The 13,993-nt window shown below is 44.1% G+C and overlaps 1 protein-coding gene across 1 annotated transcript in view; it reads right to left on the reverse strand.

Annotated features, from left to right (window-relative positions):
* Nucleotides 1-283: 283 nt before the first annotated feature.
* DUOXA1 (dual oxidase maturation factor 1) overlaps nt 284-13,993 on the reverse strand; it is a 190,947-nt gene continuing 177,237 nt past the window's right edge. Inside the window, exons 6-7 of the mRNA XM_040413826.1 lie at nt 8,046-8,260; nt 284-986 (exon numbers count right to left, since the gene is read on the reverse strand). Of these exons, the coding sequence (XP_040269760.1) occupies nt 814-986; nt 8,046-8,260 (388 nt within the window). The 3' untranslated portion in view covers nt 284-813. The remainder of the gene's footprint in view (nt 987-8,045; nt 8,261-13,993) is intronic.

Raw genomic sequence — 13,993 nt, forward strand, 5'->3', positions numbered from 1 at the left:
CTGTCATGTTGCTCACTAGACACTGCACAATCTGCTGCCCAGCATGTAAAACACATCCCTTCTAGAGACAGAAATGGGAGAGGGAAAGCTAGGGTGCAGTGGAGACAAGGAGCATGTTTTATGTGACAGGGAGGGGAAGAGGGGAGTTATCCATGTGTGTTCAGTGGATGGGCTGTCAAACAAGCAGGAGATAAACATCAGGAGCACAGTAGTGTGATTATACGTGAGACTGACTTAGACAAGTATTACAGCTATACACAGTACATTAGTAAGTGGTTAAAGGTCAGAATACCCTTTTAACAGGCATTGATTATTGTTTAATGAACCAGACTTAGCATATACATATAAATGCAAAAGAGTTAAATTAAACTGCTTATCTTGAGCAGTAGCTCATTACAAGGATAAATGTACACCTGAAATGATTTTGTTTGTCATATGCAATTTACATACATTTTATGCATCTAGATTCTAAAAATTATATAAAAAAAAAAAACGTTCAAAAACAAAATGGATCTTTAATACTGAGCATGTTTAAAGCCTGGTTCCACTTGGGTGTGGATGAAATCGAAGTTCAGAAAGACATTAGGGGTTTTCGCAATTGCAGCGATATGTCTAATATGCAGTTCTTGCCTTCCATATAGTTTGTACTCTTTCATTAGAAAAGCAGGGTCTCCACCATAGGACTCCAGACTTGAGCTTATTATCATTATTGATGACACTATCTTAATTAAAGGACTCCTAAATAAATGTTCATCCAATAAAATTATGAATCCACCCGCTAAGCATGCAAATCCAAGGAGGTAGCAGACAACCTCATAACATATGGCTGACAGTTTCAGTTTTATCTTCTGTGGCAATGTCCTCATCTTTGACAATTTTATTGCATAAATCATCATTGTCTTTAAAGTTGAATAAACGGCGGAGAACGTTTGGCCTCATTACATGTATTGTCCATAGGATGAGGCTGATAATAAGGCAAAGTGAACCTAAAACAGAGAAGAAATTGATATTGTAATTTTTGATAATGTAAGTCAACACCTGGTTATGAACAAAACTACAGCAGTTCATAGTTTGCTTAAAGAAGCACCAAGGCCTGGTTTGCTATACAGTGCAACAGCCTATTAATGAAGAATAATTTAGAGATTCTTGTCTATGTCCTGTGTATACCTGTTTTAGTTGATTTGCCATATATGGGTTATCCACCCTCTTGATTTCCCTTTTATATGGTTCCCCTGAAGCAGCCTAAATTTCTCACTAGCGATTCCCATTAGCAATGTCCCATTACAGCTTTGACTTTGGAGAGACAAAGAGGATGGAGTCTTATCACACTGTGCTTGTCCTGCTCTAAGTCCTACAGTATCTAAGGGCAGCTATGAATAAATTAGTGACATAGCTGCCAACTAACTTACACTGCTGAGTGTCAGTGTATTCCTTTGTAAGGCAGCTTCACATTACTGTTGCTTGGCTACAGCTTGTGATAGATTTCTCCCATTCAGCTTTTATGAGCAGGAAAAGCAGTGTGAAGCTGCATCTTAGATGATACAATGGAGTACATAGAAAGTATAGATTGATATTGTGAGTAGTGAGAGTTTTAAAATTCTGAAGAAAGTCATTGTATGACATCACCTATGATATCACTGCTCCCCTTGTGTCTTAATATGGCCAAAATTATATAATCATCAGCACTGTTGAGGTTGACATAAATGGACTTTAGTCCTCTAGATAGACGCCACTATGTATCGTTTACAATGGCTCAAAAAATAGTTATTTATTGGTTATTTAAAACATAACTTTTACTCATGAAATTAAGAAAATAGGCCCAAAATATAGATATGATAAAATTATTGTCAGAGCGGCGGTATAACAGGTCAATGTGCACGGCGGCACCCAATCAATCGATAAAAAAATGAAAAAAGGTGCTCGGCGGCACCTATAATGAAACACGTACTCCTACCGCTCTGTCGTCAACGTCCAGGGTGGGGGATGCGTCCTGATGACACCGAAGTGAATGGCTCCAATCCGGACGCTCGGCTGCTAGGGACGGCGGGGTCCAAGACAACCCTAATATGACCCAATAGAGTGGTCTAAGGCTTGCCCTAATGACTAATTAGGGGTAGCAGCCTAACCACAGGGCACTCGTCCTTATAAGGGCGTACGTCCCTGTGACCTGGCCCTATGTGGCCCTAATCTATTCCCGCTCCCTACATGCACGTTTTATAGAAATCATCAGGGGAAATTTAACTAGGATTTTTTTAACAATAACGATCGGGTGATACCAGGTATAACACATCCATATGATCGTCTGTAAACTATGTGGACTGCTGGAGGGAGTACTAGATAACGCTCCTCAACCAAAGTACGGGCATCATCTCAATAGCTGCGGGCAGGGCTTTTTTTCTGGCGGAACGCACCGGAACGGCGTTCCGCCACCTTTTGACATCGCAGCCTGCCATGCTCCAGCATCACAGGCTGCGATGTATCAGCGAGGAGGGACTGGGAGGAGGAGCTGGGGGCCGGTGCGTTCACTGTGCTCCGGCCCCGCCGCTCCAGTACAGTTATAAAATGTGTAATTCAATTAATAATGATTTATGCTGCCCCCTCTGTAGTATAACATTCAATATATCCTACTCACAGGGCTACTGTTATATAGTAATGCAGGCCGGCCGGGCAGACGAGCGGCAGAGTGACTGACTGACGTCACGTGCCTGCGCCGCCTGCTTCATTCATAAAGTAGGCCGGGCAGGCACGTGACGTCAGTCAGTCACTCTGCCGCTCGTCTGCCCGGCCGGCCTGCATTACGATATAACAGTAGCCCCGTGAGTAGGATATATTGAATGTTATACTACAGAGGGGGCAGCATGAATCATTATTAATTGAATTACACATTTTATAACTGTACTGGAGCGGCAATGGGGGTCTGTGGATGACACTGTTAAGGGGAGGGGGATCTGTGGATGGCACTGTAGGGGGGGTCTGTGGATGGCACTGTTATGGGGTGGGGGGGGGTCTGTGGATGGCACTGTTATGGGGTGGGGGGGGTCTGTGGATGGCACTGTTAAGGGGGGGTCTGTGGATGGCACTCTTATGGGGTGGGGGGGTCTGTGGATGGCACTGTTATGGGGTGGGGGGGTCTGTGGATGGCACTGTTATGGGGTGGGGGTCTGTGGATGGCACTGTTAAGGGGGGGTCTGTGGATGGCACTATTATGGGGTGGGGGATCTGTGGATGGCACTGTTATGGGGTGGGGGGGATCTGTGGATGGCACTGTTATGGAGTGGGGGAGTCTGTGGATGGCACTGTTATGGGGTGGGGGGGTCTGTGGATGGCACTGTTAAGGGGGGGGTCTGTGGATGGCACTATTATGGGGTGGGGGGATCTGTGGATGGCACTGTTATGGGGAGGGGGGGATCTGTGGATGGCACTGTTATGGGGTGGGGGGGTCTGTCGATGGCACTGTTAAGGGGGGGTCTGTGGATGGCACTGTTATGGGGTGGGGGGGTCTATGGATGGCACTGTTATAGGATGGGGGATCTGTGGATGCCATCCACAGATCCCCCATAACAGTGCCATCCACAGATCCTCCACCCCATAACAGTGCCATCCCCAGATCCCCATTAACAGTGCCATCCCCATCTGGGGGGTTTCTTTGCTGGGCTGGACTTTTATAGCCCCCCCAAATTTTACTTGTATCCCTGTTCTCTAAAGGGGCGGTTTTAGGGGGCGGTCCCAGGGGTGGGTAGGGGTGTGGCCAGGGGAGGGGGGTGAGTTCCGCCACCTTTTCTCTGAGAAAAAAAGCCCTGGTTTAGCGCCAGTTTTTAAATGCCAGGTAATGCAATCACCTGTCCGGCGTGCCGCGTCATCTCCTCGGGGCATGTGACGGAACAAAGAACTCTGCGCATGCGCACTAGCATGATACTCCTGCGCGCATGCGCACTGGCCCGACCGCTCGGCAGGGATCTCTGAGGACGCCGCTCAAGCTAGATGATGTAAGCGCGTCCGAACGCCCTGTGTTGACAAGGCGGTCAGCTGACACTGGTTGTCAGGAGTCCCGGGCGCGTCCCCAGCAACCAGTCGCAAGATGGTCTTTTAATATAGACCATATTAGATCAAAAGACATTTACAGCGTTTTTGTGTGTATATATAGAAACCATAGATCCGGGGTTTTAGACTAAGATCCTATAAAAGGTTATACTGGAAATACGGTACAGTAACATACAGTCAGGTCCATAAATATTGGGACATCGACACAATTCTAACATTTTTGGCTCTATACACCACCACCATGGATTTGAAATGAAAAGAACAAGATATGCTTTAACTGCAGACTGTCAGCTTTACTTTGAGGGTATTTACATCCAAATCAGGTGAACGGTGTAGGAATTGCAACAGTTTGCATATGTGCCTCCCACTTGTTAAGGGACCAAAAGTAATGGGACAACTGGCTTCTCAGCTGTTCCATGGCCAGGTGTGTGTTATTCCCTCATTAGCCCAATTACAACGAGCAGATAAAAGGTCCAGAGTTCATTTCCAGTGTGCTATTTGCATTTGGAATCTGTTGCTGTCAACTCTCAAGATGAGATCCAAAGAGCTGTCACTATCAGTGAAGCAAGCCATCATTAGGCTGAAAAAACAAAACTCACCCATCATAGAGATAGCAAAAACATTAGGCGTGGCCAAAACAACTGTTTGGAACAATCTTAAAAATAAGGAACGCACCGATGAGCTCAGCAACACCAAAAGACCCGGAAGACCACGGAAAACAACTGTGGTGGATGACCGAAGAATTCTTTCCCTGGTGAAGAAAACACCCTTCACAACAGTTGGCCAGATCAAGAACACTCTCCAGGAGGTAAGTGTATGTGTGTCAAAGTCAACAGAGAAGAGAAGACTTCACCAGAGTGAATACAAAGGGTTCACCACAAGATGTAAACCATTGGTGAGCCTCAAAAACAGGAAGGCCAGATTAGAGTTTGCCAAACGACATCTAAAAAAGCCTTCACAGTTCTGGAACAACATCCTATGGACAGATGAGACCAAGATCAACTTGTACCACAGTGATGGGAAGAGAAGAGTATGGAGATGGAAAGGAACTGCTCATGATCCTAAGCATACCACCTCATCAGTGAAGCATGGTGGTGGTAGTGTCATGGCGTGGGCATGTATGGCTGCCAATGGAACTGGTTCTCTTGTATTTATTGATGATGTGACTGCTGACAAAAGCAGCAGGATGAATTCTGAAGTGTTTCGGGCAATATCATCTGGTCATATTCAGCCAAATGCTTCAGAACTCATTGGACGGTGCTTCACAGTGCAGATGGACAATGATCCAAAGCATACTGCAAAAGCAACTAAAGAGTTTTTTAAGGGAAAGAAGTGGAATGTTATGCAATGGCCAAGTCAATCACCTGACCTGAATCCGATTGAGCATGAATTTCACTTGCTGAAGACAAAACTGAAGGGAAAATGCCCCAAGAACAAGCAGGAACTGAAGACAGTTGCAGTAGAGGCCTGGCAGAGCATCACCAGGGATGAAACCCAGTGTCTGGTGATGTCTATGCGTTCCAGACTTCAGGCTGTAATTGGCTACAAAGGATTTGCAACCAAGTATTAAAAAGTGAAAGTTTGATTTATGATTATTATTATGTCCCATTACTTTTGGTCCCTTAACAAGTAGGAGGCACATATTCAAACTGTTGTAATTCCCACACCGTTCACCTGATTTGGATGTAAATATCCTCAAATTAAAGCTGACAGTCTGCAGTTAAAGCACATCTTGTTCATTTCATTTCAAATCCATTGTGGTGGTGTATAGAGCCAAAAATGTTAGAATTGTGTTGATGTCCCAATATTTATGGACCTGACTGTATCACGTTGAGATATGAATTATAATTGAACATTGTAGTGTCAATTATAGAAAGAGATGGTAGTGTACACACACTAATAGTGTGAATAAGGGATATGTAAATTAGCAATCCGTGCGTTTATGGTGCCTCGATATTAAGGCATTAAGTCAGACATCCGGTCCTACCTCCATTCTTACTATAGGGATGGCTGGGAGGTTTCAAACGAAATAGCCGAAATTGAGCTGTTCGTTCAGACCGGTAGGTGATACCGTACACAGTCTAAAGATCCATCGGGTCTCGTGCTGCAAGAGTGTACGGTCCCAGTCACCTCCTCTTATTGGTTGTCTCACTAGCTCTATCCCAGTGGCACTTGCTACGTTTGACAGGATGTCTAACAAGGTCAGGGAGGTCCTACATAAACATTGGTCCATTCTCCTCATGGACCCGGACATCCGAGACACTGTACATGAGTATCCACAGATTACTTTTAGAAGAGGACAGAGCCTGAGGGATACTCTGGTCCGCAGCCACCTCCCTACGGCACCGGCAACTAGCACTTGGCTAGATCGCAGGCCATTGGGTTGCTTTAGGTGTGGCGGCTGTGTGGCCTGTGGCACGCTCAGACCTTGCAAGACATTTGAGAGTACGAACCTACAACGTTCATTCGAAATTCGTGACTTCATCAATTGCCGCAGTCGTGGCGTAATCTACAAGCTAACATGCGAATGTAAAATGGAGTATATAGGAAAAACTAAAAGTGAATTACGAAGACGCATAGGTGAACACCTGGGAGACATAGCCAATAAGAGAGATACAGCAGTCTCCAGGCATATACACGAGGTTCACAATGGGAATCCCAAATACCTAAGTGCCACTGGGATAGAGCTAGTGAGACAACCAATAAGAGGAGGTGACTGGGACCGTACACTCTTGCAGCACGAGACCCAATGGATCTTTAGGCTGCGTATGGTATCACCTACCGGTCAGAAACGAACAGCTCAATTTCAGCTATTTCGTTTGAAACCTCCCAGCCATCCCTATAGTAAGAATGGAGGTAGGACCGGATGTCCGACTTCATGCCTTAATATCGAGGCACCATAAACGCACGGATTGCTAATTTACATATCCCTTATTCACACTATACGTGCGGGTACACTACCATCTCTTTCTATAATTGACAATACAATGTTCAATTATAATTCATATCTCAATGTGATATGTTACTGTACCCTATTTCCAGTATGACCTTCTATAGGATCTTAGTCTAAAACCCCAGATCTATGGTTTCTATATATACACACACAAAAACGCTGTAATTGTCTTTTGATCTAATATGGTCTATATTAAAAGACCACTCCTCGAGGTGATGACGCGGCACGCCGTACAGGTGATTGCCTTACCTGGCATTTAAAAACTGGCGCTAAACCTAGCGCAGGTGCGACCTATTGCCCACGGCTATTGAGATGATGCCTTTACTTTGGTTGAGGAGCGTTATCTAGTACTCCCTCCAGCAGTCCACATAGTTTACAGACGATTGTATGGCTGTGTTATGCCTGATATCACCCGATAGTCTTTGTTAAAAAAGTCCTAGTTAAATTTCCCCTGATGATTTCTATGAAACGTGCATGTAGGGAGCGGGACTAGATTAGGGCCACATAGGGCTAGGTCACAGGGAGAGGTTCCGGATGGGGTCGCCCTTATAAGGACGAGTGCCCTGTGGTTAGGCTGCTACCCCTAATTAGTCATTAGGGCAAGCCTTAGACCACTCTATAGGGTCATATTAGGGTTGCCTTGGACCCCGCCGTCCCTAGCAGCCGAGCGTCCGGATTGGAGCCATTCACTTCGGTGTCATCAGGACGCCTCCTGCACCCTGGACGTTGACGACAGAGTGGTAGGAGTACGGGTTTCATTATAGGTGCCACCGAGCACTTTTTTTCATTTTTTCATCTATTGATTGGGTGCCGCCGTGCACATTAACCTGTTATACCGCCGCTCTGACAATAATTTTATCATATCTATATTTTGGGCCTATTTTCTTAATTTCATGAGTAAAAGTTATGTTTTAAATAACCAATAAATCACAATTTTTTGAGCCACTGTTGAGGTTGAGCATAGTGCACAGGGGTCTGAGAACTGCCAGGAGGGATTTCACAGATGATTATATAATCCTTAAATTCACAGGAAATAAGGAAAACAAGTTACCTGTTGCAAAACTCATCCAGAACGAAAGTCCAAATCTTGTTTGTAGAACAGTGCTGCCAAAGTGAATGTTGCATTCTTGTGACTGTCTGATGGTTGCAAATGATATGAGTGATACTATTATACACACTGCAGTACCGAACAACATGTAGATGCCGTAGACCAGGAATGGCATGCATAAGAGGACATTGCTGAGAATCCAGGAGCAAAATGCAGCCCTATGATCAACATAAAGAAAACATATTTTTTAAAGTCACATTTTCTATACCAGGAAATTGTCAACTGATAATAAAAGCACTGAGCTACCGTATATTTTAGAAAGGGTTTCTGTAGGGGTAATGTATAGACACGTCCATTCATGTTTGTCAAGGGATGACACTTCATTTATATTAAAGTATTTGGGATGTTAGATTTTATCTGTATACTAGGTATATTTTCCTTTGACATATCAAGCTTTGTACTGTATGTTACTATTGATCTTATTGCAATGTTCTTTGTCCTATGATTATTGGTTGACATTCACCAATATATATATAGCACTTGCCCAAAGTATGTCTATACACCATTTCTGTGAATATGCAGAATTTTTTGCAGCACATTACATATTTTTTGTAGTGTTGGGTGCGAATATTCGAATAGAAAATATTAATCGTGAATATTGGCACTTCGAGAGTTCGCAAATATTTAGAATATAGTGATATATATATTTGTAATTTCGAATATTCTAGATTTCATCAGTAAACTCTCTTCTTGCTTGTGGGCCAATGAGAAGGCTGCAATGTCTTTGTCTGAGCTTAGCAACATCCCTACTAACCAATAGGAAAGTTCCCTACCCCTTACTATATATAAGAACCTCCCCAGCAGCCATTTTCTACAGTATTTTGCAGATCTGAGTGAGAGACAGCAGTGTCATTACATTAGATAGTTAGTTAGTTAGATTATATATATAATACAGACAGTTAGTGGGAGATAGTCAGTGTAGGTTAGATAGTGATATAGTGTAGCTGATAGGTTCTGCTGTCCATACATTCATGCTACATACATAGTGCTGTATGTATGTACGTACGTACGGTATGTATGGTATGTATGCTACATTCATACATAGTGCTGTGATGTCACAAGTTCACAACAATCACTAATAAGTAGTCAGACCTGTAAAAATGTGAAGTTGCACGTATTGCGCCAAAATATTTGCATCATTAGTGCCGATTTCGCAATCGCAAATATATTGGAGCACTCTCTGCATATAAAGTAATGTTCAGCCATGCCAACCATTTTCTCCAGTCTCAGGAAACTTCTAGCAGCTTGAAAAATGTAGCTAGTGACCCACACCTGTATTTCGCTCGCATTACACAAATATTACATTGACGATTTTTCGCGATCAAAAAAATTATCTTGAATTCGCGAATATATGCCGAATATTCTACAAAATATTCGAGAAATATCGCAAATTCTAATATTTCCTTTGCCGCTCATCACAAATTTTATGGATGTTCTCCTTCAAAGTGAATTGATCAGGAGATTTATGCTTCCTGAACCATGGGCAGCATAAAATAATGTGAGGCTCCCTTTTGAGAAACATAATTTCAAAATGTGATAGGAATGTGGAGGAGTAAACTAGGCAGCACTACGAAAAGTTATTCTAGCCCAGCTCACCTGGATTGACAGATCTATCCCTATACACAAAAGAGAGAGGTCTGGTAATCTAGCTGGGCAGAGAGAAGTTATCAGGGAACTGCCTAGATGACTCTTCTCCCAGTTCCCAGCTGATTCTTGTACTTTGTTTTGTCTGAAAAGCTGGTTTTAACTATGGCCAGGCAACATGGATCTCTGGACAAGTCAGGTGCATCGGTATGAGATTCTTTGATTCTTTGAGATTCTTTACCATCAATATGCATAAATGTAACTTATCGTATTTTTCGCCCTATAAGACGCACTTCCCCCCCCCCCCCAAAGTGGGGGGAAAATAGCAGTGCGTCTTATGGGGCGAATGCTGCATTTTGCCGAACTGTCAATGATACGCCGTGCCGCGATGCCGCGCGGCAGGTGTATCAGCTGAGAGGGAGGAGGGGCTGGGGGCCGGCATCTGGTTTTATAATGACAGCGGGGCCCGTGCAGTGACTGTATTCTACTACACGGGCCCCGCTCACTGTAAATACCGTAATCTTATCTATAATTGTAGGCATTGTTAATATATACAAATTCAGGGTAATCAGCGCCTGTATTACTTACAACAAGCGCTCGGTAGCAGAGAGGAGGGAGGAGGCAGGCCGGGAGGATGGGCACTGGCAGCGTGAGTGACGTCACGCGCCTGCGCCGCCCACTTTATGAATGAAGCAGGCGGCGTGGGCGCATGACGTAGTGACTCACACTGCCAGCGCCCGTCCTCCCGGCCTGCCTCCTCCCTCCTCTCTGCTACGAGCACTTGTTGTAAGTAATACAGGCGCTGATTTCCTCTGAATTTGTATATATTAACAATGTCTACAATTATAGATAAGATTACGGTATATACAGTGAGAGGGGCCCGTGTAGTAGAATACAGTCACTGCACGGGCCACGCTGTCATTATAAAACCAGATGCGACCCCCACCCCCTGTATTGGGGGTCATTCACACTACAGGGACACTGTTATGAAGGGGATCTGTGGATGACGCATATATGTGTCATCCACAGATCCCCCATAACAGTGCCATCCAGAGACCCCCATAACAGTGCCATCCAGAGACCCCAATAAGAGCCATCCAGAGATCCCCATAACAGTGTCACCCACAGATCCCCCATAACAGTGTCACCCACAGATCCCCCATAACAGTGTCACCCACAGATCCCCCATAACAGTGTCACCCACAGATCCCCCATAATAGTGTCATCCACAGACCACCATTAGTTCAAAACCCACCAAAAGCACACCTTTTTGTTCAAAAATAGGGCACATAGAGAGGCATGCATGCCACCAATATATAGTAAATATCATGATTAACCCTTTCCCGACTGCAATCTGTATATATACGTGATAGCTGCACATGCCCCGTGCAGCTATCACGTCTATAAACGTCAAGACAGTTCTTTAATCCAAGCGCTGCAAAGCACTTGGTTTAAAGCTTCTGCCCCTGCCCTGCTGCTGTCACAGACAGCATACAGTTCAGTAATGTCGGCAAGGGGCCAATCAGAGTGGCCCCTTGCCGACAATCGATCTGATTGGTTAGTCTGTGCAGACTAACCAATCGGATCGCGGCAGTGGAAAAAATGCCGGTTTCAGGCTCTGATCTGCGCTCTGCAGATCACAGCCTGAAATCAGGTAGTGTCTCTGTGGCCCCCAATCTGTGCCCCCTTCCTGTGCCCCCCGATCTGTGCTCCTCCAACACCCCCCTGTGCGCGCCTGCCCCTGATGAAGTAGTTCCCCCGCCCGATCCATATTCATGTAGTCCCTCCCTGATGCGGTCCGCCCCATGCTGTCTCCCCGCCCCTCCTGCCCCAGCCTCCCTCACCCTCAAGGTTAGCCGCCGTACCCCAATACCCCCCCCCATCCAGCGCTGCCCCCGATCCTGTGCCCCCGCTGTGTGTGATGGCGGCGGCTCCATTCCTGAGCCGCCGCCATCAGCAGCGAGTGTCAGCTCTATGCTGACACTCTGCTGTAACCCCATAGATGCCGCGGTTGCAGCATCCATTGGGTTAATAGAGGGAGGGAGCTCCCTCTCTGAACCATCGGGGCTGCAGCGCTGATAGCAGCGCCCGATGGTTGCCATGGCAACCGGACGCTTTGCAAAGGCGTCCGGTTGCCATGGCAAAGGCATCCGGTGCTGCCACCTACAGGGCATCTAATAGTATTATACTTTGCAATGCAAGAGCATTGCAAAGTATAGTACAGCCATCAGCCCCATTGGATCTTCATGATCCAAGAGGGACTTGATAAAAAAGGAAAGTGAAAATAATAAAAATGAAAAATAAATAAATAAAAATGTAAATTAAAAAAAGAAATTGCCTTTTCCTATAAAAAAAAGGAAAAAATAAAATACACATATTAGGTGTCACCGCGTCCGTAACGACCGTCTCTATAAATATATCACATGATAGACCCAGTCTGATAAACACTATTAAAAAAAAAAAAAAAACTGTGCCAAAAAAAGCTATTTTTGTCACCTTACATCACAAATAGTGCAACAGCAAGCGATAAAAAAGGCTTATGACCCCCAAAATAGTACCAATTAAACCATCACCTCATCCCGCAAAACATGATACCCTATTTAAGACAATCGCCCAAAAAATATAAAAGCTATGGCTCTCAGACTATGGAGACACTAAAACATAATTTTTTTGGTTTCAGAAATGCTATTATTGTGTAAAACTTAAATAAATAAGAAAAAGTATACATATTAGGTATTGCCACGTCCGTAACGATCTTCTCTATAAAACTATCACATGACCTAACTCCTCAGATGAACGCTGTAAAAATAAATAAATTAAAGCTGTTCCAAAACAGCCAATTTTTTGGTCACCTTGCCACATAAAGTGTAATAATGAATGATCAAAAAATCCTATGTACCCAAAAATGGTACCAATTAAAACCTCAACACTTTCTGCAAAAAACGAGCCCTTGCACAAGACGATTGGCAGAAAAATAAAAAACATATGGCGTTCAGAAAACCAATCCAGCAAAATCTGCCTTCCAAAAACCGTATGGCATTCCTTTCCTTCTGCGCCCTGCCGTGTGCCCGTACAGCAGTTTACGACCACATGTGGGGTGTTCCTGTAAACCGCGGAATCAGGGTAATAAATATTGAGTTTTGTTTGGCTGTTAACCCTCAATGTGTTAAATAAAAAAATGCAATAAAATGGAAAATCTGCCAAAAATGTGAAATTTAGAAATTTCATCTCCATTTTCCTTTAATTCTTGTGGAACACCTAAAGGGTTAAAAAAGTTTGTAAAATCAGTTTTGAGTAACTTGAGGGGTGTAGTTTCTGCAATGGGGTCATTTATGGGGGTATCCACTATGTAGGCCCCACAAAGTGACTTCAGACCTGAACTGGTCCTTCTTAAAAATTTTAAGAATTGCTTCTAAACTTCTAAGCCTTCTAACGTCCTAAAAAAATAAAATGACATTTCCAAAATGATGCCAACATAAAGTAGACATATGGGAAATGTTAAGTAATAAATATTTTATTAGGTATGACTTTCTGTTTTAGAAGCAAAGAAATTGAAATTTGGAAAATTGTGAATTTTTCAAAATTTTGGGTACATTTTGGATTTTTTCATAAATAAAGGTGAGATATATTGACTCAAATATATGACTATCATGAAGTACAATATGTCACGAGAAAACAATCTCAGAATGGTTTGGATAAGTAAAAGTGTTCCAAAGCTATTACCACATAAAGTGACGCATGTCAGATTTGTACATTTTGACCTGGACATTAGGGCATCAATGACCCTTGGTCATGAAAGGGTTAAGCAAAAAAAGGGAACAACACATAATTAAACATTCTTGCTCCTCCTTCTCCCCCCAGCCACCATCCTCCTCTGACTCCTCTTCAGACTCCTGTTGACTTGTCTCAGATGGAGTAGCCCCCCCTGGGAATTCATTCAGCATTGCGACTTCTTCATCTTCCCGCTCCTGCGCCTCGATGGTTTGATCAATGACACGATGCAATGCACACTCCAGAAAGAAGGCGTAAGGTACGATATCACTGATGACACCCTGGCTGCGACTGACCAGTTTGGTAATCTCATCAAATAGCCGTACAATTCTGCATTCGTCGCGCATGAGCAGCCACTGGCGCGGTGAAAAGAAACCAAGCTCCCTAGAACATGTCCTGCTGCAGAGTTCGTATAGGTAGTCGTTAATGGCACGTTGCTGCTGGAGCAGCCTATCAAGCTTATACAAGGTGGAGTTCCAGCGCATCGGGATGTCACAAATCAGACATCTGACAGGAAGTGGTGTCACGGCTGAACG

The sequence above is a fragment of the Bufo bufo genome, chromosome 1 (genome assembly GCF_905171765.1).
Source record: "Bufo bufo chromosome 1, aBufBuf1.1, whole genome shotgun sequence".
NCBI lineage: Eukaryota > Metazoa > Chordata > Amphibia > Anura > Bufonidae > Bufo > Bufo bufo.